This window comes from Ursus arctos, unplaced genomic scaffold (assembly GCF_023065955.2).
Source record: "Ursus arctos isolate Adak ecotype North America unplaced genomic scaffold, UrsArc2.0 scaffold_10, whole genome shotgun sequence".
Classification (NCBI taxonomy): Eukaryota; Metazoa; Chordata; class Mammalia; order Carnivora; family Ursidae; genus Ursus; species Ursus arctos.
This window is the reverse complement of record NW_026622764.1, coordinates 76,678,447-76,705,335: the sequence shown is the minus strand read 5'-3', so window position 1 is coordinate 76,705,335 and position 26,889 is coordinate 76,678,447. Positions and strand designations below refer to the sequence as shown.

Sequence of the window (26,889 nt, the reverse complement as noted above, 5' to 3'; positions counted from 1 at the left end):
GAGTTCAGGGAGTAGGGCTGCGGCAGGCTGGTTCTTTTCAACCACAAGGAGGTTCAGTCAGACACTTTATACATTATCTCTTTAATTAAAAAAAAAAAAAAAAAAAAAAAAAAACTAAATTTTTAAGTTTAAATTTTAAAACACATAAAATATAGAAAATCCTACAGTTGAGGGTATGGTGTGGAGGGCAGAAGCCTGGGTCTTTTTTGGCACCTTTAACCTCCCCTTACACGACCCACCCTCCTACGTGACTCTTCTTGCCAAGCACACAGACAGATGTCGCCAATGTCTGAACTGTAATATTTTGCTCAATCAAGCCTCAGCTTTTTCCTACTGGACACATTCCAGGTTAGCCATAGCCTGGAGCAGTCCACAGTATTTCCAACACGTTCCCCGCAAAGAAAAGCTTCTAATATAACCCTACCTTCCAACTGCATGTAAGCGACTGCTTTGAACAGGCTTTCTCTTGTTGAGCCTCTCAAGCCACAAGACTACTGTTGCCTTCCCGGATCCCAAAGCCAGTGAAACAAGTGACTTAGCCTGATTCTGCTCTGTTTTCTTTTTTTCAGCCTCACTGCCCTGTCTTGTACTGTTTCTCTTCCAGACACAAGGCTGAGTGATTGGCAGGGAACGTACTTCCTTGGTCACAGGGCACCAACTCAGGGGGACAGTCTATGGAAAAGAGTGGTCAGTGAAATGCTGGGTCTCCCCAGGCTTTCAGAGAACTACGGACCACAGAGGCAGCTTACTGCCTGAATGGCTTCCTACTCAGAATGCTGAATATGTGGGAAGTAAACTTCCTGAGGATTAATGTGAACTTGGAGAACCGGACCTACATTAATACTAGCTTATAAAAGAAGAGAAGAAATCACCTCCATGTGATCACAGCACATGTGAGAGAAACGTAAGACATAGTTATAGTTATGATTTCAGGTCATCTTTGCCCCTAAAATATGGGTTCACCCCATCAGTTCCCCTTTGTGTCACCTCCCATTCTGTAGAAGAGCTTGCCGTACATTCGAATTTAAGTGTGGCAATTCCTGACAGAGCAGGCCACTCGCTCATCTGGCTAACAGCACAAGACCAAGTGCACGTTGCACGGGCACAGCTGATCTGCAAGCCTGAGGAGCCACTCGCTTCTGGTTGTCACCCCTGGAGGAACCCACTTCTGTTCACACAGGCCCATGAGTAAGAAGAGGAAAACCTGGCCGTGATTTGCATCCCTACTCCGGAAATCAAAAGGCTAGATGAGGGTGGCTGACGTGAAGTGCGTGGCCAGCACAACAAGGAAGACGCCATCTGGGAATCCGTACCCAAACCAGTTCCGTGGGCCCCAGGGAAGGCCAGCTTTGATTTGGTGTAACGACTGACACCTCCCGGACTTACAACCTAGCATTCTTTTGTCCTAATGTGTTTGTGTTTTAACTGAAGTGAATTAAGTCCTACTTTTGGGATAACCAGAGGCATTTAATATTACAAAACTAGGACTGGAAATCATAGCTTATGAAGTGGCCAGGTAACAGTCTCTCCACTAAGCAGAAGCTGGTTAGAGATGCATGTTTATCTATCATAAGCCTGAGTCAGATAGAAAAGTCAGAAACAAGGGACATACAGAGACAGAAGAACATGGAAGGAGAAAAGACAAAAAGGACAGTAGAATATACTCTATCTCACTGAAATTAAGGCTGGATCAACTGAGAGTTAAATTAGTATTTAATGTTCTATTAAAGAATAAAAGGTTGTCCATAACACTAAGATGTTAAAATGTTAAAACAAAACAAAACAGTTTACCTTAAAACAGATGAAATACAACACATCAAGGCTTTGAGATCAGGGTCTGGGGGGTGGGGGTGCTTCTCGAGCTTCAGGGAGCATAGGAATGACCTCCAGAGCTTATTAAGATGCAGAGTCTGGTTCTGCAGGTCCGGGGGTGGGCCCTCAGGTGCTGCATTTTTAAAGAGCTCCCAGGTGAGGCCCCTGCTGCCTTCCGGGAGCCTCACATTTGTGGCCAGGATGGAGCATTTCGGCTCCGAGCTAACACACTGATGGCAGCTGTCACATACAAAAAGTTACACGGGATTCAGGGACTCAGAAAACACGGCCATCATTACCAGCACCACAATCCATAACACTTACTAAACCAGTCCCATATGCCAGGCATGTTCTAAGCCCTTTACATACACGGCCCCATCCAATCCTCATCACCTCCCAAGGAGAAGCAGAGCCACAGACGCCTCCACTTACAGGTGCAGACACTGAAGCCTAGAAGTGGCACAGGTGTGGATCCCTCCCAGCCTGCAGAATGGGGACCAAACCACTCAACCCCTTGAGCCAGTGTCTGAATCTGGAAGGGCAAAAATAACAATGTACCTCTCATGGTTTTAAGATGGGATGATCTGAAAATATCTGTAAATCATGAAAAATATAAAGGAAAGTGCTTTGTAAACTTTTCACTACTACACAAACTGAAGTTACTGATGAGTAGATGATCCTCAGGGGTTCCCTGTGCTAAGACTCCTAATTCCTCTGTTACAGTCTCATAATTATACTCAACAGAAACCCCCGAATGAGTTTATCACAAAAAGTTTCCTCGGTTGATTTTACTACATGATCTCTGAGATACACTTTATTAACTGAAAAAATTCTTCATAAAAGGAATTAGATCCAGATCCCATAAACTACACCTGCCTGACAAAGAAACCAAGAACTGAATTTCTGCAGCTCAGGGCAGGAAGAAAATAAATCTAGCCTCACAATTATATTGCTCAGAAGGGTGAATAAAACCTGAGATAAGCAATTTCCAAAGCTCATTACCAACACATTCCAACAGGCTGAGAATCTGCTGATGGCTTCATGATTCACTCCAGCTCATCTCCACCTACCCTACCTGGATGGGGCAAGAATTTATGGGCAGTACAAGCTCAGCTGTTATCTGGGTGAGGGTTTATTGTCCAAACACAACTTCCTTTACTGTGATCATTAGCTTAAGAATATAGATTTAAAATCACATTCCTGGCCAACAGGATCTTGTCCCCTAGTGACCTAATCTTGGGCTACTAGACTGTAGCCAAACTTGTCCATCTGGCCTTTCCAAGCCTACGAAGGGCTGCTGCATCCCAATTCTGAAGCCAAACTGGAAGGGAACACATGGGGTGAGCATCAGTGAAACAATAAAACAGCACCCAGCAACCTTGTTCCATCAGATACCTGACTGCCCATCTTGCTCCCAGACAGCCCTTGTCCTTGCCAAGCTTACACGGCTGTGTGGGGACAGACAAAATCACAGCTAATGGCAAGACAGTGTGTCATGGTCAAGGCTGCCACGAAGACAAGGTGTGTCTTATTTCCAGCACTTTCTCTTTCTGACAAGGACATGATGTCTGCAGCTCACCTCCCTCTTCTCAAATGGGCAGGTCTGCACAGGAGCCTCCCTTACCTTTCCCTGCTCCACCCTTCTTAGAATTCTCATCCATGCTTGGCTGCAAGTATCAAAATACGCCCTCCAGAGTTGGTGAATGAAACTCAAAACAGGAACACCATAAAGAAAATCAACAAAACAAAAAGTTGCTTCTTCAAAACAATCAATAAAATTAATAAGCTGTAGCAAGACTGACAAGAATAAAAAGAGAGCAGACGCAAATCCTCCACATCAGGAACGAAACTGGGGCTATTACTACAGACCCTGCAGACACTAAGAGGATATGAGAGTGCTGCCAACAACTTTTAAGTTCATGAATTCAACAACTCAGAAAAAAATGGAACAATTTCTTAAAAACCACAAGCCACCAAAACTCAACCAAGATGAAATAGACAACCTGAATGGTTCTTATAACCATTAAAGAAGCTGAACCTGTAATTAAAAATCTCTTGGAAAAGAGCCCTCCCAGGCCCAGGTGGTTTCACTGGAGAATTCTACCAAACATTTAAAGAAGAATTAACAAAAATTTTATAATCTCTTCCAGAAAATAAAGAGGAAAAACTTCCCAATTCATTTTATGCATTACTACCTTGTTGGCTAATGCAGTGCTACCTTGATATAAAAATCAAATAAAGGCAGTAAGAAAAATGCCCGCAAAACTACAAAACAATATTTCTTCTGAACTTAGAAAAAATTCTCAACAAAACATAAGCAAACTGACTCCAACAATGTCTAAAAAGAATTACACACCCAGTGGTATTTATTCCAGGTATGCGAGGCTGTGTCAACATGGGAAAATCTATCGATGTAACCTACCAGATCAACAAATTAGCAAGCAGAAAACAGCATCCTTCTGCTCCTCTGACAACTGCATTAAGACACCACCATGCCTGAGCGGAAATACAAGCCACCATTCTGGCCAGGCCCCCTGCCTGTCCCACTGCAGCTCATACCCCGACTCATGGGTAGGACCCCTAGAAATTCACACTTGGATTTGTTTTGTGCAGAGCTGTTTACACACAGACGACATGGGACAGTATTCCTCAATCCACCCCCTGACGCAGCACCCAAGAAGCCTGGACAGCGGCATGCAGGCCCATATTCTGCGCAAGGTATCTCAGTGCTCTGCAACCAAGTCACCTTGTAGCTTTCATACCTGAAAGCACACCAGCCCTAGTTTGGGTCAAAGAGAAAAGGTTCTGCCAAATTTCCACTTGCTCAGTGAATCAAGAAAGGAGACTGAAGCGCCCCTAGTGAGTCCCTGAGTGGGCAGCCCCGCTCATCTCAGTTCATTGTGTTCTCCACATCAAGGCTAAGCTTTGGCTCACACATGAAACCCTCCCCAGAAGGAGAATGTCTTGGAAAGATAAACTCCGTAAGATCTTTGGATCTTTTGAAGTTAAGAAATTATAAAAAATCTTCAATTTTTACTCTAAAACATCCCCAATTCAGCTCCTTTATATATTAAAGTTGTCCTTAAATGTTTTGAGGTAAACTTGGAACACCCTAAAATCTAAATTCAAGTTCAACTGGCTCTGAAATTGTGAGTCAAAAGGGTGTCATTTAACCCCAGCCCTGACCGGGGCTCAGCACATGTGTGCAGATTTGCACAGAGCAAGGTGGGGCTCAAGAGAGGTTTTCTCACCTTGCCTGACCTTCCATGTCTTAAGCGGAAACAGACCACAGGCGGCACAGGTTTTCCTTCAAGAAATTCATGTGATAAAGTCAAGACTTCTTAAACCAACCCACCTAATGGGCAGAAATATTGATCCACTATTCCCAAGGGGAGGGTGGTGGGAGGTGGGAGGAGGTAAGAAAAACATGACTTGTGTGTGTCTGCTGGGCTGCAGTATTGAGAACTCAGAGGGAGAAGCCTATGGCTACTTATGTGAGCCCAGGAAGATTTCTCTCTGGCTCTGCTAGCCCCAGAACCTAAGGAAAGCAGGGCCCGCTGTGTGGACATTCAGAGCCCCCACCTGCAGCTTCTCTCCCCTCAGAAGCAACTAATTGGGGAGCAGGTGCACGGCTAGCGTGCTAGTGGCCCTCCCACATGTCTGGCTGGCCAACGGAGCAGGTATCTCTGAGCAGCGATGATGATAAAAGCACCTGGGGTGCAATCTGGTAACCCCACCCCCTCATATGTTCCCTCTACGAGGCCCTGCCCCACAAATGAAACACTTCACCTGTCACTTAAGTCTCAGCGGAGCTCAGGGATGCCCGCCACTCTATTCCTGCCTCATACCACCCTGGAGAGAGCAGCCTGCAGTTTCTAAACCTGCCTGAATTCTGTCTGTAGATCATCTTTATTTTTAAAAGTGAGTTATCTTCTATATATTCACCACAGAAAATTCTTGAGGTTCTAGTCACACTTTATCTTCTCATTTCTGTAGCCTCATCTCAATTTGTCACAAACTGTATCCTGCTGGATTTTAGCACTCGGTGCCTTACAGGACTCCAGGCACATGAGTCCCACAGCAGCCAATGTAGAGACACATGTAGGATTCTCAGGTATGTCATACCTGAGAACATTCCTGCCAGCCAGTAACATGAATATACTCAGTCCACCATCAGCCCCTGGAGACAGGACAATCAAAAGGAGGGCGGTCAGAACGAGGCAATGAGAACACCTGTAGCGGCCAAATTCAATAACCCTTCCATCCCTCCCTCCACGTCCAAGCAGTAAAGGACACTGGAATCCTCCACCACTCTTCCGAACCTGGAGCCTCCAAACTGCAGCTGGGCCCACTTGGTGGTCAACACAGAGAATTCTTTGTGTAGGACTCTCACCTAATTCTATTATACCAGAACCTCCAAGTTTTTCCCTTGAATTGGCTCACATCATTCTGATTAGAGAAAGCAAGATTTACCTCAGGGCTTTTATCTCTTTGGGGCACTAAGATACCCTACCAACAAAAGTAAAAACTGCCTTAAAACCTCTCACAGTGTTTTATGTCATATTGAGCTTTTCTTGTGGTCTGTTGAAGTGTTCCCTTATTCTAGACAAGTGGAAATATTTTAAATACAATTCCACAGGGGTGCTTTCAGCTCAGTGTGTCTTTAAAATATCCTACTATTGACTGATACTCAAAAACATTCCACAATTTGAGAAAATTAGAACTACAAACTTAACAGTGAAAATCCCAGCACTCTACCTTGATGGTACAGGAGCATTAAGTGGGTTTAAACAGTGAGGACACAGAGTTGTAGCTACTATATGGCAAATGCACACAGCAGTTGGGTCAGATGACGAGTCTAACAGCAATGGGACGGACGTCCTGGGGACAACACATGCATCATTAACTGGGAAGCTGAAACACAATGCCCACGGTCCATCCTAGTTCTTCTCTCACGCTGGGATCAGCAGGCTCCCACAGGAGTTAAGTCAAGGAGTGGGCCTATTCCAGGAGCAGAAAACTCAGCCTGAGCTCCATTCCCCTCTGCCTTGTGTACCTGGACAGGCCCTCACTCATGCTCCATGTTTCTGCAACAGGAGAGTAGGCAGACAGTGTTGTTTACCCATGCAGAAGCTGGGGAAGCATCAGCAAGCAAGTGGACAGAAACCAGATGGTCTGAGCCCGAGATCCCTGGACTGCTCACTGAAATCCTGGGGCTGCTCGGATTGCTACCCTGCCCAGCAAGGTCCTTCGTAGAAACGTACGCAGAGAGGTGATCTTTAAAGTCACATATAAAATCTTTTAATGAAAAGACAAGGTTAACCGGGTCTCTTTAGAGGATACAAGTGTACTCAAAATTTAATTTTTCCTCCTCTTGAAAAATTATAAAACTGGGGGGAAAACCTGAGACTGTGAGAAAATGCAGTGTGTCACACAGAGATAATTATGTGGTAATGGTATGAAAGGGCAGGAAACAGAGAAGTCTATCATCAAGTGTGAATATCAGATGACTTACTGTAACAGAGGAATCTCTGAAACATACAATGAATTGCTACCTTATGTTTTATTTTCCTTGCCTGTTGACTGAACCTGAGAGAAAGAGCTTGCCCTCAGTCCCCAGAACAGAGCAAGCAGGACCAAGCGCTGACTTTCCCACCCACCACGCCCCTCTCCACGCAGCCCCAGGACGCTGCTGCCACCTTCCCCTCCAGCTGCCAGAGGCTGGAAGCAGCCCACGCACCTCCACGAGCCGCCAGGCCTCACTGATGATGGCATACTGGAGGCGATTCAGGGCAAAGCCATCGATCTCCTTCATGACTCTCACTGGGGACTGTCCAATCTTCTGCATCAGGGCGTAGGTTCTGTCCACTGTCGAGGGGGCGGTCTCCGGGTGTGGGACCAGCTCAACCAATGGCACATAATATGGTGGATTTACCTTACGGGAGAGACAGAAGAGGAGATGGTCATAAGGCAGTTCTGTAGCTAGGGTGCTGTTCTGGCAGACTCTGCTTGCCTAGAATGGTCAGATGGGGCAGATTTGTCTTTGGAAAGGCCTCTTTAAATTTAGCATCCAATGACAAGAAACTTGAAATATAACTAATCCACAAAGGAGGGAAAGAAAAAACTTGAGCACAGAATTCCATGGCTTTATTTACAGAAAAATCAGTACCAACATATGAGGTTGAAATTTGGAGGTGCCGATGACCATCCTATACATTCAGGGCTAATCTCCAAACCCCTGAACTCCCCACGGGATTTCTCCTCAACCCGCTGTTTAGACCTCATAGGCTTCTACCTACCTTGGCCAGCCTCCAGAGCCACTCTCTCCACAAGAGTCACTGCAGGTTCTTGCTATTCTGCTGTGTCGGTATTAAAATCACTGACAGCCTCTTCCCAAACTTGGTATTTCCTTAACTTCTCCATGTTAAGCCTCAAATGTCTGTCCGCCCCCCCATCAAATCTCACCTAGAAATCACACAGCATCAGAACTCTACCGCAGCCTCGACATCACAATACAGCCTGAGATTAGAAGGGCCGATCCACGGTGAGTAGGCCCTAATGGAAATGCTTGCTTCGCCCAGCTTTTACACTTTGGGCTCTGGTTTCCTTGGTGTACTTTGAGAAACTGTACTTGAATATTCATTCCCAAAGAGAATTACCCTGGGTCCAAAGAAAATGCTGCTTGGTAAAACTTGATTAGCCTTGCCATTAAAAGCCAAATGCAGTGCAGTAAATTGTTTCCCAAATGATGCTTTTAAATAATTTTTCCTTGATATAGGGACGAAAATTCATAGAATCTTATAGTCACTTCAAGAAGCATCCATTTTAAAATGACTTCTACAGAAAAGGGAAAGAAAAATTTCTTTCTCCTAGGACACTGCTTGGGAGAGGCCTATAGTCCACACACAGCTTAGCTTCCGAGAAGACTCCTGCTCTCAGCCTGCCCTGGTCACTCTCTCTCAGCCCCCTTAGAAAGCAAGAGAGGATGGCACCTGTTTCCAAGTAAGTAAATTATAACTCAGTGCCGCAACTGAATCACTTGTCTCCTGCCTATACTCTTTTGAAAATGTCTACCTCTAGCTTTTTTAAATATCAGAATTGTAAGAACTGGAAGTCTGTGTATCTTAGATGAATTTTATCTTACTATCAGACAAAGGTGTTGGGCTTAAGGTCTTTCAATGTTGCAAGCCTCATGGGTAGCAAAAACACAGATTGAGACAACAGTTAAAAAGCATTTGTAAGTACAACTTGCTAGTTTCCTCATGCAAGTATTCCTCACAGGCTCTCCTCCAGCCCACACTCTCCTTAAATGGCGGTACTCCCAGGCTGCCATCACTGGCCTCCTTCTGTGCCCACTCTCTGGCTCTAGGCAGAATTCAACAGTTCCCAGGGCGTCATCCTCACCCCAAAACACTGAGATCTCACAGGGAGCTCACCTCCCACTCCAGGTCCAATTTATAATTGTGTACTGGATACACCCCTAGGATAGCCAACAGGCATACACTCAACCTGTCACAAATTAAACTCCCTTCTCTCCCACCCTAAAACCCTGGGTCCTCTTCCTAGCATCCCATCTTGATGAGAACACCATCACAGCCCCAACACCCAAGTTAGTACCATGAGCAGTATCCTTGGTGCTTACCTCTCTCCTGCCTCCCCCACTCCCCATCAGTGATTCTGTCAATTCTATGCACATCTCTCAAAAAACCCATTCCTGCCACCACACGCTTAGCTCAGGCCATCACCTCCAAGTCAGATTCTGGCACTCTCCTCACTGGCCTCCACCTCCAGGCTCATTCTCTCTGCCACTGCCAAGGTGATCCTTTGTCAGGCAGGGGCCTGTCAAATCCAGAGACACAAAGGTGAACCTGAGGCTGCAAGGGCTGGGGGCAGGAGGATGGAGAGTTGCTGTTTAATGGGGACAGAGTTTCAGTTTCAGAAGACAGAAAGTCTGAATGGATGGTGGTGAGGTCTGCACGACAGTGTGAATGTGCTTACTGCCACTGAACTGTACACTTGAAAATGGTTATGATGGTAAATCTTATGTGTATTTTATCACAATTAAAATTGAGGAAAAAAAAAAACTAAAAACAGGATGCTGATCATACCACCTGCAGTTCAAAACCCTGCAGGATCCTGATTCCCCCCACCCACAAAAATACAACTGCATGATCCAGCCCTTTGAGCTTCCTAAAACAGGTTGAGTTTTCACACTTCTGTGTCCATGCGCTCAAGTTGATAAGCTTCTGAGCAAGGACCTCCCAGAGTCTGAGGGCCTACAGGGGGTTGTTCTTGCTATGGCACCTCAGTCCTGGGACAAGGACCCTAATCCCTACTACAGACTCAGAGATGAACAGTGACAATGACAGGTGTGCCTTAAATATAACATGGTAGAGAGAGGAGAGGTGGGGATGGGAGAGGACAAGAGGTAAGCAAAGCAAGCAACTTTTTTTTAAAAGATTTTATTTATTTGACACACAGAGGTGGGGGTGGCACACAAGCAGGGGCAGCGGGAGAGGGAGAAGCAGGCTGAGCAGGGAGCTAGACATGGGGCTCGATCCCAGGACCCTGAGATCATGACCTGAGCCGAAGGCCGACACTCAACAGACTGAGCCACCCAGACGCCCCAGCAAGCGACTCTCTTAGATAGGAAAGGAATGGCTGTGTTTCCTGACTGCTATTCGGTTTCTGACATGGACGGTAGCACCTGGGCCTTCTGAGCTCAGGAGTCTGTGAGTTAGACTTAGAAACACGCCCTCAAGAAATGGGAAGAACAAACAAAGAGGAAAGGAGGTAACTTCCTTAAAGGTTACAGGAGATGGTCCTGGGCTCAGCTGGCCAGAGAGTGGGGCTGAGCTTTGCTGGAGGCTCTTTGAGAGCTCAGGTTGAGCAGGGCAGTCCAAGGGGGGCAGTCTCCATTCACCTCGTGAAAAGCCTGCCCAGAATCTGGACCACAGCCTGGGAGGCATGTGATCACGGCGATAGCACAGCCCAACACAGAGGCTTCGTTTATTTTCCCTGCAGCAGATTAAACAGAGTTAAACTCACAGAGGAAAGGCAGACTGTCCCTTTTCCCAGAACACAGGCACAGCAATTTGCAATTCATTCTCACAGCCCTGCTGGGGAGGGGGCACTCCTGACCAGGTGAATTCCTCTTCTTCTTTATGAGAGGAGTGTAAAAATGAAGGGGTATTTTGCTTCAGCAGGCTGAGAGGCTTTAATCCCTCACCATTTTGATAACTTAGGTAGTAAAGTCCTTTCGTTAGTGATAAGCCCTACCACCCCCTTCCTGAACTCACCCTCCACAGACAGAGAGGGAAAGGCAGCCCCTCTGAAGGCAGTAACTAGTAATGTGAAATGGGCACTGCCAGCACACGCACACACACGTGTTCTCCAAAAACAGACGAACATTCAAATGACCGTCAACATGAGGGCACATGGTTCCGGGTCAGGTGGGAGAGTAAGTCGGAAAAGGTGCAAGCGTGGGCAACGAGTGCTCCGATGGGAATACTCTGGGCTCCTTACGCAGGCAGGGCCTGATTTAATTCCAGGCTGTGTTAGAGCGCCATGGCCAACTAGTAACCTAAGTGAGAGCTGTGTGTTTAGGAACTGTTTCCACCCAAGACTGTAATCCCTGAGCAGATGTGTGTCCTTCCCAGGCAGAGCCATCTATAGGGCATCCATAAGAGTGGCACCAAGAGCATGTGATGGGCTAAAGCAGCCCCCATCAGCTCCATGGCACCATCACGTCCCCAAGTGAAATAAGGTTGTAAAATGTGGCTGAAACGATCAGTAGAAAACTGCTGCTTTGATTGATTGCTAACACAGATCTAAGTACCAAGAGAGAATGCAACCAAACTCAACCCTCAGATAACCACCAGCCACCAAATGGCCATCCCTGAGCCCCTCTACACATCCCCGGGGAGACAAGGCAGACAAGCAAAGGCAACATAAAAACATTTGAGTGGAAGACTGTCAGGGACACAGAGAAGGGCCACATTAACACCCTCTTCCTGAGCCTGTCACTTTCCTGACTCTAGTCTGTGAAGCCCACTCAAAATTCCCACTCAAACTACCTGTATGCTGAGAGAACACACTCACCCAGCCATGCTGAGCTGACCTGAAAGCTTCTCACTCCCCAGTGGGAAAAGGTGCCCAAGACACAGTACGTGATGTGGAAACTCCTTGGCTGCTGGTTCTTCCGAGGAGGGGTGGAGGCAGCAATCTTTGGCAACTGCTGACTATCCACTTTTGCCCCAGCCTTTCAGAGGCATGAATGGGCTTCCTTTTCCTTTATGCTGTTTCCTGACTGGGCAGAGTTGTGGGTGACTGGAGCACAGAGCTGAGGTAGTGGCACGTGAGCTGACACGCTGGGCTTCTCCTGCCTGGCCTGCAGGGCTGAAGGGAAACTGTAGCTCCCCAAAGATCATAAATGGTTCTGGATTACTTAGGGACTGTCCATCCAGTTTAGGTTAAACTGTTCAAAGATGATTTTTTTCACTCTCCTTGAGCTCAATGGAATGATTAAACAATGGGCAGCACAAAAGAAAGGATAAAACTCCAAAGACAGTCAACTTGGGCGACTTCATCTGCTTTAGTTAATGTTGGCTTTGGTATAAAATAATCTACAGAAGTAATAAGACATTAATTTTTGAAATAAGGTCTGAGCTTACTTTGGCTATGCTGCTTGCCTTTGATTAAAGAAGTAAACGCGAACAACCCTGGAATTGTAGGAGAAATGTCATTATTCCACAGTCACCGGCTGAACTGCTAGTCGGAGGTGCTTGTTAGGTGTGACAGGAAAGTGAATAAGGTGTAGTCTCATCTACCAGGTAGTTTAAAATTAAGAGATATAGGTAGAAGTCGAGTTAAAGGACTTAGGAGGTATTTTCTAAACAATTTGACTTCGTTGTTTTTTTCTTTTATTTTACCTGACTTAGAAAGTAAAATCTCTTTACATCAAAAACCAGGGATGTACTGTATGGTGACTAACATAATATAATAAAAAAATATTATTATTAAAAAGAATAAATAAAATAAAATACAACTTAAAAAAAAAGAAAGTAAAATCTCTGGTTAGAAATTGGAAGTTTTCAGGCAAGAGGCTTACACTTTTCACTGAAGCAACTAACAATGGTTTACAGTTTCTAAGAGTCCTTTTTACGGACATGTAAATGCCATAGAAGCAAAGATAGGACATGTTTATGCACTTGGTATTTGGATGCTTCAGTTAAGGTCCCTCCTGGTGCTAATTTCCTATATCTGAGTGGTAGCTAGACATGACCGGTTTTCTTTATGTTCTGTGGGTCTAAGTCTCTGTATTTTATCACCAATCTTGACTTCCCATTATACTTCAGTAGGAGAACATCTGGACAGATACATACAGTCATGTGAATGGTGGTCCAAGCTGCCCCTCTTCTCAGCACATAGAATTCAGCAGGCATCTGTGACTCCCCCTTTTTCCTCAGCTCCCTGGGCAAGTCTGTTACCCGCCGCCCCCAACTCTGAACTACTCTTGCTCAGAAAGAGGACTTTCCCTGCTCTCAGTCTAGGACACTCAGCTTCACTGAGGCCCTGGTCACCCATTCTTGGAATACTGCCCCAATTCTGTGAGGCAGCTCCTCCCCTCTCTGAGCCATCTTCAAAATAGAAAGAACCTTCCGATTACCCTCCAAAGGCAGCATTTCCACCACATCACAAGGCTGCTCTGTGCCTAAGCCAGTCCCAGGTCTTCAGAGCAACTCTCAATATTCTGTATAACCCAACTGTTCCCAAGCCTTCCAGCTTTTTCCTCCTGCTCCCCAAGTATGTGAGGTATGTGTGTTCTTCCAGTAGGCTGGTCTTCTCGCAGCTCTGCACACCCCACGCTTGCTCTTGGCCAAGGGTCTTTGTTTACACTCTTTCCCAGCCTCACATTCTCTCCTCCCTTGTCAGTCCAACCAGATCTTGCCCACCTTGGCCCCCAGCTTCTCCATTAGCCTCTCCTCAGCCTTCCCCTCTGATGGCCTGCTGGTGCTGGGGGTGTGGCCACTGTCATCTACTACCCTATTTATTATGGCTTGAGCTAAGTTAGCTTTTCTGTCCTAACAGTCTGTCCCGGTTCTCCAAGGTCACACTGAGCTCAGTCAGTACTCAAACCCCCACCAAGTGATCCCTGGATCTCCTCTCTGATTCCTCTTTCGTCACATTACCACATTCACCTCAAAAAGATTTACTGAGTGCTTGCACATCAATTTGGAAACCACTGTCCAATATAACTCATCCTGTACCCCCAGTGAATAAGTCTGCCCAGGTAATTACAACAAATGGGTACAAGGGAACAAGAAAAAGGGGTAGGGGTTTAAAGTCAACCTACTGAACCAGAATCTCAGGAGCAGGACCCATAATCTTGACTTTAGCAAAACTGGTCCTACTTTGAATTGTGTCGAGTAAACTGCACAGCACAGTGACATGGCTACAAAATCTTACTCAATGTATACATTTTTTAAATGTAGCTTTTTCCCTGACAGTAGCATTATGTGTTTAGTAGTTTCTCTCTTCAGCTGGACAGTGAGTCTCATAAGAGTGAAAATGTGTAAGTATGTCTCATTCTATCCCATTATGCATTGGGTACGCAGGTACAATTCAAGGCATTTTTGGATTAAATTCTTTTTTAAAATGCCGGTATTGTACTACTTTCTATATTTATATAATTTTAATTGTGTGGCATATGAATTATACCTCAATAAAGCAGTTAAAATATACTAGCAGATTAGTCAAAATGTATTGCTCTAAAAACCAGAATGAGATACAACCAGTTCTTGAGGTTTAATGCACTCACGGGATGGGCCACAATGCACTGCTTCACGTGCGCCAGGCCAGCAAACAACTTGGAAGGCAGGAGGCAAGAGGTGGAGCTGCTCAACACAACTTTATCATCAATGATTTGGTCTAACTGAGCAAAAATCTTCTTCTTCAGCTCCAGGTTTTCTGGCACGCATTCCTGGAAAGGACATATTCAAATTACTATTCATGATGCTGCACTCAGTCAGGCCCCAAGCAAAGCATATGTCATGTTTGATTCATTCCCCAAATGAACCAATCAGAAAACTCCTAGCAAAATTTAAGAGCAAAACAAAAAGCTGCCGAGAAACGCAGCCAAATCTCCATAACTCTGGAAACGGTGACATGCTATGGGAGTTGTATTTTCTAGTTTTACATGGGTCTTAAAATTCTCATAATAGAAAAGTCGACCAACTGAAAATTCCCGTAATAAAACACGGTGTGCCAAGTCTTTGGGGGTGGACACGACAGCTCCTTTGGCAAAATGCTACAAACAGCAACAGTAGTCATCACCACTTATTTTCCCTATCTGTCCTGACCATCAGATCAACTTATCTTCAAGGAAAAATCTTATCTTCATGAAATGAACAAACATGTTACATCCATAATTCCCAAAGGCTTCTTGAGCATCCATTCCTAGGGGAAATCCTTTTGAAAAGGACCTTTGTTTCTAAAAATCTAAAATTACTTTAATAGGGGCATGGGAGGAGGACAGAGGAGCAAATTTGGATTAAGTGCTGCAGATAACACGGCTCTGAAATTCTAATCATGCACAGAGCCGGGGCAGAGGGAGATGACATTTTTAAACACCCAAGAGCGGGCCCGCAGGTGAGGCCTGTCCCTGGGAATGTGATACGCACGGTGGGTACTGCCCTGCTGCGGACAGAAGCAGAATGGGAGAAGGGTACTCAAGCTGCTCCAGCACTAGAAATACTAGAGGCATCCTTACCCTCCTGCCACCAACTCCTCTGGGAAACGACACAGGGCCACTCCTACCCAAATGGGTCACAGCTTACCTGGAGGCAAGACGCCTTTCAGGGCAGGTATCATGAACTCCCAAAGTTCCCCGGTGAGTTTATAGGATAATAGTCTCAGTATGGCTCGGTAATCATCAGCATCAGAATCCACTGGGTGCTTGTCAAAAATGCAAATTCTCAGGCCCTCATCCCAGACCTACTGACAGTCGGGGGCCAGGTGGGGGGAGTCCAGATACCTGCATTTTTGTCAAACATTCCAGTGATTTTTGTTCCTACTGAAGTTTGAGACCCACTAGTCTGAGGTGTGGATCCAAAGTATGAGTCATCTATACTCTGAGTGTGACATGCTACCAAATACGTCCTCGAGAATCTCTCCACTCTGATGTCAGAGCTCTGTCCTACCCTCCTCCCCCAGCTACTCAGGGACCAACCAAGGATGTCCTGATTAGGGTATTAGCATTGTGGTAGCAGAAATGGTATAAACACCAGCAGATAACCAAAAGTGTGTAAAGGTGAATATGAAATGCTGAAGGACTACTAGTAATGATATGAAAATCACCTCTCAGGGGCGCCTGGGTGGCGCAGTCCTTAAGCGTCTGCCTTGGGCTCAAGGCGTGATCCCAGCATTCTGGGATAGAGCCCCACATCAGGCTCCTCCGCTAGGAGCCTGCTTCTTTCTCTCCCACTCCCCCTGCTTGTGTTGCCTCTCTCGCTGGCTCTCTCTGTCAAATAAATAAATAAAATCTTAAAAAAAAAAATTACCCCTCAAAAATAAAGAAAAATATGTTCAAGTTTGATTATTTTAATACCTAATCATTAATAATGAGATCTAATATACTGAAATCAGCTGTGTAAATATTATGACAAATTCCATTTTTATATCCTCTACAAGATTAAAAAAGTTCTACTCTGAGGGTAGGGAGTCAATATTGTATTTATTTATACTTTTTAAAATATAATCAAACCATGTGAAATTTTACTAAGGACAAAAGATCGTATAAGCGCCACATCTCAAAGACAGAAAAAAAAATGGAGTCATTTAAGAACTGTAAAGGCCATTGTATTAAATCCCCTTATCAAAAGGGGGAAAAAAGCTACAGTAGCTGGCTGGTTGTACTGAGTAATTCCTGGATCAGTTAAGTCAGCAAGTTGGGTTACGTTTAAATGGAGCCTTGTAGTAAAGCCAGAGACTAAGAATGATGCAGATACTGTTTAAGCTAATAAAAGAGTCCTCGTGAATAGCCTTATTGTTAGCCTTTCATGCAGATTCCCCCCTGAAATTCTATGCCTTTCTTCAGATCATTTGATTATCAAAGAGGCAAGAAAACTTGAACCAGAGGAAACCCAAACCTGCTACAGTTATGTAAGGGTTTTTTAATAGCACATTTGCTTTAAGTTTTGTTGTTGTTGTTGTTGATAGTAACAACTGTGTTCAATTTGGTGGGCCAGGGTTATAATGCCTCTGTCCATGTCAAGCCTTGAGTTCATTTCCTTGCTATTCAGTAGGGAACCAATACTCCTTGTCTGAGAAATGGAGTCTGAAACGCTATTAACTCAGGACCCTCATCACTTGTGGTTGCTTGCAAAGCTAAGAGAGCCTGAGAGGAAGGGCAGAGAAAGGTACCAAACAATGAGAGAGCTGAGAACCTAAATGCCAAGCAGGCTTGCTCTCTCTAAACTACAGCCATGTGACCAGGTGAGAATCCAGCCAGTGCCTTCTCGAAGCAGCAGTGTTTTTCAGGGGTCCTTTCTAGAGAAATCACCACTGAAGGTAATAAGCTTGACTTGGCTTAAATTAAACTCTGACAGCATTTTGAAAGCAATGATGATTATCTGTTTCTGTTCTGTTTGTTTTGAAGTGGGAAGGAGACACAACACATAATAAAATTCTCACACACAACCACTATAAGTCGGTACGCTCAGATTTCAACAAACAAAACTCTGGGGAAAAGTAAAGCACATGTAACTTCCCAAGTACCACAGCCCTACCTGGTACATCAGAAGAGTTCACTCATCTCAGGCAGTACCACATAGTTAAAAGGTAAGGTCAAGTTTAAACACTTTTTCCCTTGCCTTCTTGAAAGGAAGAAACTGAATGATGGTATTATAGGTATAACTTTTAATTCTCTCTAACTTACATTTTAAAAAGTAAATCATTTTTAAACTTTGGCGTTTTGTTATTAGTCAATGTTAGTCAATTAGGAATGTTCTAGAAAAGCAACATGGCCACAGCAAGTGAGTGTACTGGATAATTCCCAGACAAAGGGAATAAGAACTCGCTTCTGAAATTTACTCACTTTCTGTGCAACAATACCATTTTCCAAAGCAAATATTTTCATGGGGAAAATTAAATTTCATTAATTTTTTTTAAAAAATCAATTCAGGCATTTTAGATAGGTGTTCTGTTGCTAGAAAATCTACATTTGTTAATACAAAACATCTGGAAGCAATCTTCAATGTGCTTTCCAGAAAAAAAGTAAAATTAAATTAGAAGACCTCAGTATTTAAAGTATTTTACATGCAAAGAAGTTCTATTAGCCAACAGACATGAGGAAAGACATGGCAAGAAAAGAAAGGTGAGCTAAGACCCCACTGCAATCATGGCAGAAGGAAATTCATTCTCAAACCCGAGAGAAGTGATCCACATTACAACGTCTGTCAGTGCTGATTATTACCTATTCAAGTTTTCATTATCACAGGCAATAAGCTGTACTATGCCCTAACCAGGGGCTTATTTTTTTCCTTAACATCAATAAAAAGTTTTAAAAAACATATTACAAAACCCAGAGTTTACAATAATCTATAACAAATTATAGGAGCGCCTGGGTGGCTCAGCTGTTAAGCGTCTGCCTTCAGCTCAGGTCATGATCCCAGGGTCCTGGGATCGAGCCCCGTGTTGGGCTCCCTGCTCGGCGGGACGCCTGCTTCTCCTTCTCACACTCCCCTTGCTTGTGTTCCCTCTCTCACTGTCTCTCTCTGTCAAATAAATAAATAAAACCTTTAAAAAAATAAAATAAAATAAAAAAATAAAATATAATAAAATAAAACAAATTATACCCAATCTAGAGAGACCTTTCCAAAGTAAAAATCAGTGTAGACCGTATTTAGGAACGTTACTTCCTGGGGATTAGGTGTTATGGTTACCAGGATTACTGTTGTTTGCTTTAAATAGCAGTCTTTTCTTTGAGCGACCACAGGGGATGGAGAAGAGGCTGAAGTGGCACCTGCAACAATTGCTGTCCTGATTATGAGTCTATGTTCCATCCTCATTCTGATGCTATTTCTGGTACCTTTTATCATTTATTTAGAACTCAGTTAAAACACTTGCCATGAAAAAAATACAATTAAAAATAGTTCATTTAAGCCTGCAAATAGCATATAGTTTTACTGCATTTCTAAATATTTCTCATGAGGAAGACTCGGGACTTTTAATACAAAATTTTTACTTAACAAAGTGCTGGGAATAGCATAAAACACAAAATTGGAGGAGAATTAAGTAAGGCATCAGGAATGATTTTTTTTTTTTAGATTTCATTTATTTGAGAGAGAGAGAGCAGGCAAGCGTTCATGAGCTGGGGGAGGGGCAGGGGGAGAGGGATAAGCTGACTCCCTGCTGAGCACAGAGCCCAATGTGGAGCCATCCCAGGACCCCAAGATCACAACCTGAGCTGAAATCAGACACCTAAACAACTCAAGCACCCAGACGCCCCAAGCGCTGAATTTTTTTTTTTTTAAGATTTTTATTTATTTATTTATTTGACAGAGAGACAGCCAGTGAGAGAGGGAACACTAGCAGGGGGAGTGGGAGAGGAGGAAGCAGGCTCCCAGTGGAAGAGCCTGATGTGGGGCTCGATCCCAGATCACCGGGATCACGCCCTAAGCCGAAGGCAGACGCTTAACGACTGTGCTACCCAGGCGCCCCCCAAGTGCTGAATTTTTAAGAAGAAAAATGAAAAATAAGTTGATGTGAAGGATATCACATCAATCACTGAGACCATTTATTACCAGTGAGGACTATCTTTAAATTCCAGGTGACAAATCTGAGAAGACTACATAAATTATTTTCTTGTATGACTTTGTTTTTGCCTCCATATCAAACACACTTTAGTATAAAGCATTTCCATCAGGGAATCTCTCTTTATAATGAAGTAATTCTCAAAGCAGCAGAGAACAGGGAGAGGGTCTATTTGTGATATTTGGAAGGAAATTAAAACACGATGCTTTTTTTAAATAATAATTGGACTAGATACTTCTAGCCCAAACACTTTGTTATTGCAATGAGTGAAACAACAAATTGCATTCAACATTTTGTTGGATGACAACCACTGTTTTATGAAAACTTCTCATTTTTGAAAACTCTATAGTATCATAAAACTAGTTTCACTTGCAACCATGTATATATTTGACTATAAAATAATTTTATAGTACTTTCCACAGGAACAGCAACACCAAGGCAATAGCTATCTGTATCTTGACTCCGTCTGTCCAGAGGGGACACCAAAAGTCAAAATTTATGGGTATGACTAAAACAGTTCTTATTTATTCTTCAAATTTCTTTAATAAAAAAAAGTCTAAAATATCAACAAGTCAAGCATCCAATTTAAGAAGTCAGGAACAGAACATAATAAATCCGAAGAAAAATAAAAAGACTACAATAAAGATGGCAAAAACCAATCAAATAGAACCAGATTTTCTCAAAACTCAGTCCCAGACTCCTCTCTTCTCACCTCAATTCTCTCCCTAGGAAATCCCAACAAAGCCCACAGCTTAACTCACCAATCTAAAGATTCAATTCACCTTTTATTTCTCCTTCTCAAACTATCTTCACATGGATACTTCACAGGCACCTCAAATTTATCTAATCTGATCCCCTCTTCTAGTGTTAGCTGGCATATAAATTTTCCAGTATAGAAAGAAAAACCTTAAATACTCTATTAATCTCAAGAACCATAGGGAAGTAACATCACAATTCTAGTCCCCTGCCTACAAAATCACTAGGTTTACGGTCTACTGACTCTCATTATTTTGTAAAATGTTTCTGTTTTGTTTTGTTTTTGTACAATGTTTCTAAAGCATCAAATTTATGTGATAAAAATATTTATAATCAGCAATGTTAATATTTAGTAGTCTAATACTAAGTAACACTATTTTAATGACTACCTACTATATACTTAAAGGTGTCATAAAGCCATTCCCCCCGCCCCAGTACAATCATATGACCAAATCCAGAGCGTACTAAGGTATAAATAAGCATGATGCAGGCTCCAAAACTGGGGGAGGAAGGAAATTTTGTATTTCAATATTCTAAAGGTTTACATCTCACATGCAAGAGAAAATAAACATACTAAGAGAACACTGCCCATCTTTTGAATTGACATTTAGAAAATGGCTATATTTAAACAAACACCAATACTGTAAAACAGAATTCAAAGATGAAAGCTCCATGAGAGTAGGTCTTTTTATTTTTACTTTATTGCTGTATTCCCAGCTCCAAGAATAATGCCTGACGAGGAGAAGGTATTCAGTAAACATTTGTTGAATCAATTAATTAATTAATGAAAAATTCTGTGATGTAGTCAGTTTCATACAACACCCCACATGCTCATTGAATACATATTTACTCTTCTCGATCATTACATTATTTTAGAGAAAATGTCTAAAGAGGACTGAAACAATAAACACAAGACACCTCCCTGCTTTCTGGCAACCCATGGGGCAATCCTACCCATTCCTAGACCTACACATTCAAAACAGACTTCCATCTGCCACGGACTAAAGGTCTGTTCTCTTTTACTAAGGATTTGTTCTGACTTAGGAAGATACTCCACTGAAGTCCAGGCATTTGTGTCTCTCCTTCTTCCCCCAACTCTGCAATAGCACGGAGCTCTGAGTGTGAACTGATCTGTCTCCTTTCAGTATGTATGTGATGGATGGACTCTCAGCTACTGCAATCTGTTCCATGCTGCATAGCAGGAAGCTGGCACTACTGCTAAAGCCCCTCCCATTATTCAGCTACTAGTCATGCTGCTAATCCCACAGATAGGACTCCATGCTAAAAACAACCTCCAGTATTTTTTAATAGAAAAAAATTCTGTCACCTATATCTAATGCAATGACTCCCATTTCATTTACAGTATAAATCATAACATTATGCCACAACCTACAGAAGCTTCTCTTTGTATATGTATTTGTGTACTAGTCTAGAAGTATTTTGGAATCTTGAAGAAAGCTAATACGTGAAGTAGATCCACTGAGGGGACCTTGGGAAGATGGAAGTCTGAAACTGGCTGACAAGTTACTATTAGCATTAACATCTGAATTCAAATACACTTCTGATGAGGAACTCGTCTATGCAAGGAACTTTCCTACTCAACAGAACAAGAAGGTGTAGACCCTGCTTTTCAAGAAGCACATGTTTTAAGAAGCACATAAAACAAAAACAAACAAACAAAAAACCCAGACATTCATGCAAGTAGTTATAACAGAGCAGACAATATGCACTGTAACCAAAGCAAGCAACATGACAATATGGCACCAAGCCAGAAGGCCACACTTAGCTGGTCAGACTTGAGGATTACAGACACTATAGAGTCTGGTCAAAGTAGGAATACTAACATAGTATCACCAACTGCTCTTAAGTGGTATTGGTGAATGGGGGGGTGGAGGGGCACACATGTTAGTAACAACAGAAGGAACATTAAAATTTTTCTATCTGGTCTCCAAAATGTCTTACTTACCAACCATAACCCAGGGCCTACCACTGGGCACAGAAGGAGCTATAACAATAAATTACTTGTAGAGAGCATTCCACTTTTGATAATGGTACACTAGGTTGTCTGCGACAATCTTCCTGCTGAGAACAACTAAAAAAGCTGAAAACATATAAAAAATAATCTGTCTGAAACAGTGAAGAACTGCAGGCCCAAGATTCAGGTAGTAGGGAAACTTGGAGATATAAGCCTCACATACAGCTCCTCTTTAATCCTCAAAGCAATTGTTTATTTCAAAAGCAGACACAAAATGACTGAAATGATAAGCAAGGCTTTTGGCAGACTCAGAGTGCTGAGGGAAAACTGGAGCTCAGGGCCTGGTAACTGCTCTAGGCTTCCAGTTGGGACCCTCAAGGGCTATACCCTGGAGTAACAGTGACCAGTCTTCACAAGCCTCAACTTGCCTCAACTCATTTCAACCCATGATTAAATTAGAGATAAGCTCCTAGCCTAGCTTCTCTGGAGGACAAAAGCATAACTAGAACCTTGGTTTTTCATAAGCCATGTCTCACACTTAAACAAAAAAACAAAACGGATAGCAGAGAAGACTTGACTGAAAACTAAGAGAGAAAACAGACTTCAGAAATAGACCTATAGGACATCCACAGAATGGTGTCACCAGATATAAACTCTGAAATAACTTATTAATATGTTTAAGGAACTAAAAGATACTGAAAAATTTTAGCATATAACTAGTAACTATAAAAAGAATCACATAGAAACTCAACAACTGAAAAATACAATGAAGACTTTTAAAAGACAGACTTAGCTGAAGAAATAAATAATTTGGAAGATACATTGGGATAAAATATCCAGACTGAAGCATGAAGAGACAACAGAATGGAAAATACAGAAAATACAGAATACAGAAAAGAGCATTGGAAATGTTGAAGAGTTCTAACATACAGGTAAATGCAGTTCCAGAAAGAAGTGAAGTGAAGTTGGGGAGAGAGAAAGAAACAAAAAGGGGGGTGGATAGAAGCAATACATAAAGAAAGAATCGATTTCCAAAACTGACTAAGAATTATTATAAAGTGATTATGATAATATGGACACCCATAGAATGAGACACTATAACCATTAAAGCAAGGGAGCCTACTTTTCAATACTGAATTAAATAGTAAAGTACACAAGACAGGTTAGGTAAAGAATATACAAGTCTCCCTTACAACTGTAAAATAAATGTACATAAAATATTGGAAGGAAATATACAAACTGGTAATAGGGACTCCATCTCTGGGCAATAAGAATACTAACAACTTTATTCTTTTATAAATTTTCTAATTTTCTGTAATCACCATTAATTACTTCTACAATCAGAGGAATGTTATTTAAAGGATATGATTTTGTATTATAGTAAGATTAGAATTATACATGGAAAGAATGGAAACATGCATATAAACATACTATCAAGATTATAATCTAAGAGCGATGGGATTAAAAGTGATTTTTTTCTCCATTTTTTCAAGTTTTTACATTAATTTTAAGGCAAGACAATGTTTAAGGATAATATCAAGAATTATAAAGAATCTGAGATTTTGCCCTATATGGAAGCTAACAAGGTTGCCCGCCATAGTTTCACAGATGCTCACAGAAGACATGAGACTCTTGGGTCAGAGATGAAGGACAATATTACAGGATATCAAAACAGCATGAGCTTCATGTTCACATCAGTTCTCCTTATCCCCAAGTCCCAGGGGGGTAACGTGAAGGGAGCCAGCTGGATCTGGGTTTGTGTCCCAACTGAGGAACTTTGAGCTTATTAGGAAACACAAATCCCTCACAACTGACTATAAGCAACCCACCTGACCAATGCCCCAGAGGGTGACAGCAAACAAAACTGCCCTTTGCTCCAGAGAGAGACATTCGATTTTCCAAGGCTGTTAATTATACAAACATCCTTGAAAAGTTAGTCCAGAACAGAAGAGTCTCTCTTTCCCATGAGCATTGAAAAGAAAAAAAGATAATGAATCTCACAATAGATGATAAAGAATGTTGGCCCAAGGATGATTTTAACAGTAAACTAAAATTCTATACTACTCCTAAACCTCTAGCCAAGAAAGGAAAAATTCCCTTCCCATTGAAGATTTTGAAGGGTTTCTCTAGCACTAACTATCCCCAAATTAAAGACTCTATTTGATGCAAAACTCTTCTTGGTAAAACAGTTAATGAGAACACACACCCTACTAACAGGTGTATGTTTAGCCAGAGCCTCTATATTAACAAAGTTGCAATCCTTCTCGATTAAAAAAAAAAAAAAAGTCTGACGCCATGAGTCACAGCCTTAAATTTTTGAGAATGAATCCTATTTTAAGAATTGAGAGCCTGGGCATAAGGAGGAGCTGTCAGCAGCTTTTGTCACCCTCTTGGTCATCGGTTGATTCATTGGTCTGGCTAGTTTTACCCTTTCTGCTCACTAAGGAGGCCACTTCCCTCAAGAAAGAAGATCCCCTCTTCATTCAAATGCATGAAAGGACAGTGAGAGTACCAAGCAGAGTGAGTCTTTACCCCTCATTTTACTCAGCTCTCTACGTCACTCAAACTAGTCCACTAGGGATTTTAAAAAAAGATTTACCTTTTTTGGTATAAGCAATAGTAAAGTAACAGCTATTCTAATCTTGCATATAGCTTCAAAGAAATATAGTATGTAGCTTCTTGTGTCTCACTATTGCATTAACTCAGGCAATATTCTTGGCTAGTTAAAGACCTCTAAGAAGCTAGCTCAAAGACAGGACCAACTAGCTGGATAATGAAGTCCACACATCTACACATTATTTAATCCAAAAACAGCATCAGGAAGATTCCTTGCTACTCCTGTGATAGGACAGCTAAATATTGCTTACTAAGTACAAAAAAAAAGTCCCTCCTCTGTGGCAAAAAGAATTTTATAATCCAGTTTTTAAAAAAATTAGCAATCATTTCTTTCAAGTCTATATTTATGCCAAAAAGATTTAGCCAGCAGTTGAAATTTTCTGTTCCACATTGCAACAGCCTGACAGGCTTCCTCCTGTGCAGGACAGCTGACAGACAAGTCTACAAGTGCATGATGAAACCCACTAACATTCTAATTCACTTAAGACTACAACCAGTAGACAGAGAGTTTTTGAAGTTCAAACGTCCACAGGAAAAATCTAAGGGAAATAATTGGAAACAATTGTGACTCCACATTTGACTCATTCAGAATGTGAATAAATACATTTTGATTCACTTAAGTGACTAGAGACAATAGCATGAAAACCTACCATTGCTGAAAACCCATTTTATGTTGGGTGAAGGGAACGGAAATAAAAACCCTTATCCGTGGGGGATGAACAGGCACAGATGCTGAGGGAGAGCTAAGGGCACTGAGGAAGCCACATTCCCAAGCACCACAGACATAATGCCTGCCTAAGATAAAGGCCTAACCTGAACCACAAGAAAAGCCCCTCTCACTGCTCCCCATCACCAGGCTAACCAGTGTAAAGTAAAAAGTAACAGGAGAATATTTCTGGGAGAGGAACAGAATGAGAATATGGAAGAAGATCCTCTCTGAGGGCCGTGCAAAGGGAAGACTGAAAGGTGAAGGTGAAGATACTGAGGAGAAAAAACCTCAAGCCCACCAGTCTTGATCTTAAACACAAGGTATTACTAGAGGAATTTGAAACCTATAGTGTACCAATAGTGACCATAGCAATTACAGACCTTAAACCTTGACCACCTCCTAAGCAGATTAACTCAAATCCTCACAGTAAAAGCCTCACAGAAGAAAAGGCATGCCAAATCTCAGGTGTAAAAACTGTTTACCTCAGTCACTATTGTCCTACTCAAGATGTCTGGCTTTCAAAAACAAACATTTGTGAGGCATAAAAACAGTGCACACCCAGAGACAAAGTGATCATCAGGACCAGACTCCAATATGAATCAGATGGTGTCATATCTGACAGTGAATTTAAAATAACTACAATTACTATGTTAAGGGCTCTAATGTAAAGTCTGAACATGCAAAATCACATGGGTAATTTTTAGCAGAGAAATGGAAATAAAAAAAGTACCAAAGAGAATATTAAAAATGAAAGAGTAACAAAGAACACCTTCAACTGGTTCATTCACAGACTCAAAACAGCTGAGGAAAGAATCAGTGAACTTAAAGATGAGTCAAGGGAAATTATCCAAAATAAAGTAACAAAGAGCAAAAAGACTGAGAAGAACATACAGAGCATCCAAGACCTGTAGGAAGAGTATTAAATGACTGAACACTTACTTGTGCAACTGGAATCCTGGAAGAGACAGGGGAAAAAATGAAAGAAATAATGGTTGAGACTATTCCAATACTAATAAAAATCACTAAATCATATGACCAAGAAGTTCAGAGAATACACTGCAGGATAAATAATTCTCCTTCCCCCCAGACTCTCACACATCTAGGTATATCATATTCAAATTGTTGAAATTGCTGAAGACAAAGAGAAATATTGAAGGAAGTCAGAGAAAAAAGTCACATAATATATACCAGAACAAAGGTAAAATTG

The 26,889-nt window shown here is 42.3% G+C and overlaps 1 protein-coding gene across 1 annotated transcript in view; it reads right to left on the bottom strand.

The window, feature by feature from the left end:
- The window catches only part of CRYL1 (crystallin lambda 1), a 151,369-nt gene that overhangs the window by 17,148 nt on the left and 107,332 nt on the right, over window positions 1–26,889 (bottom strand). The window contains exons 4-5 of the mRNA XM_026492955.4: window positions 14,633–14,794; window positions 7,553–7,747 (exon numbers count right to left, since the gene is read on the bottom strand). Of these exons, the coding sequence (XP_026348740.1) occupies window positions 7,553–7,747; window positions 14,633–14,794 (357 nt within the window). The remainder of the gene's footprint in view (window positions 1–7,552; window positions 7,748–14,632; window positions 14,795–26,889) is intronic.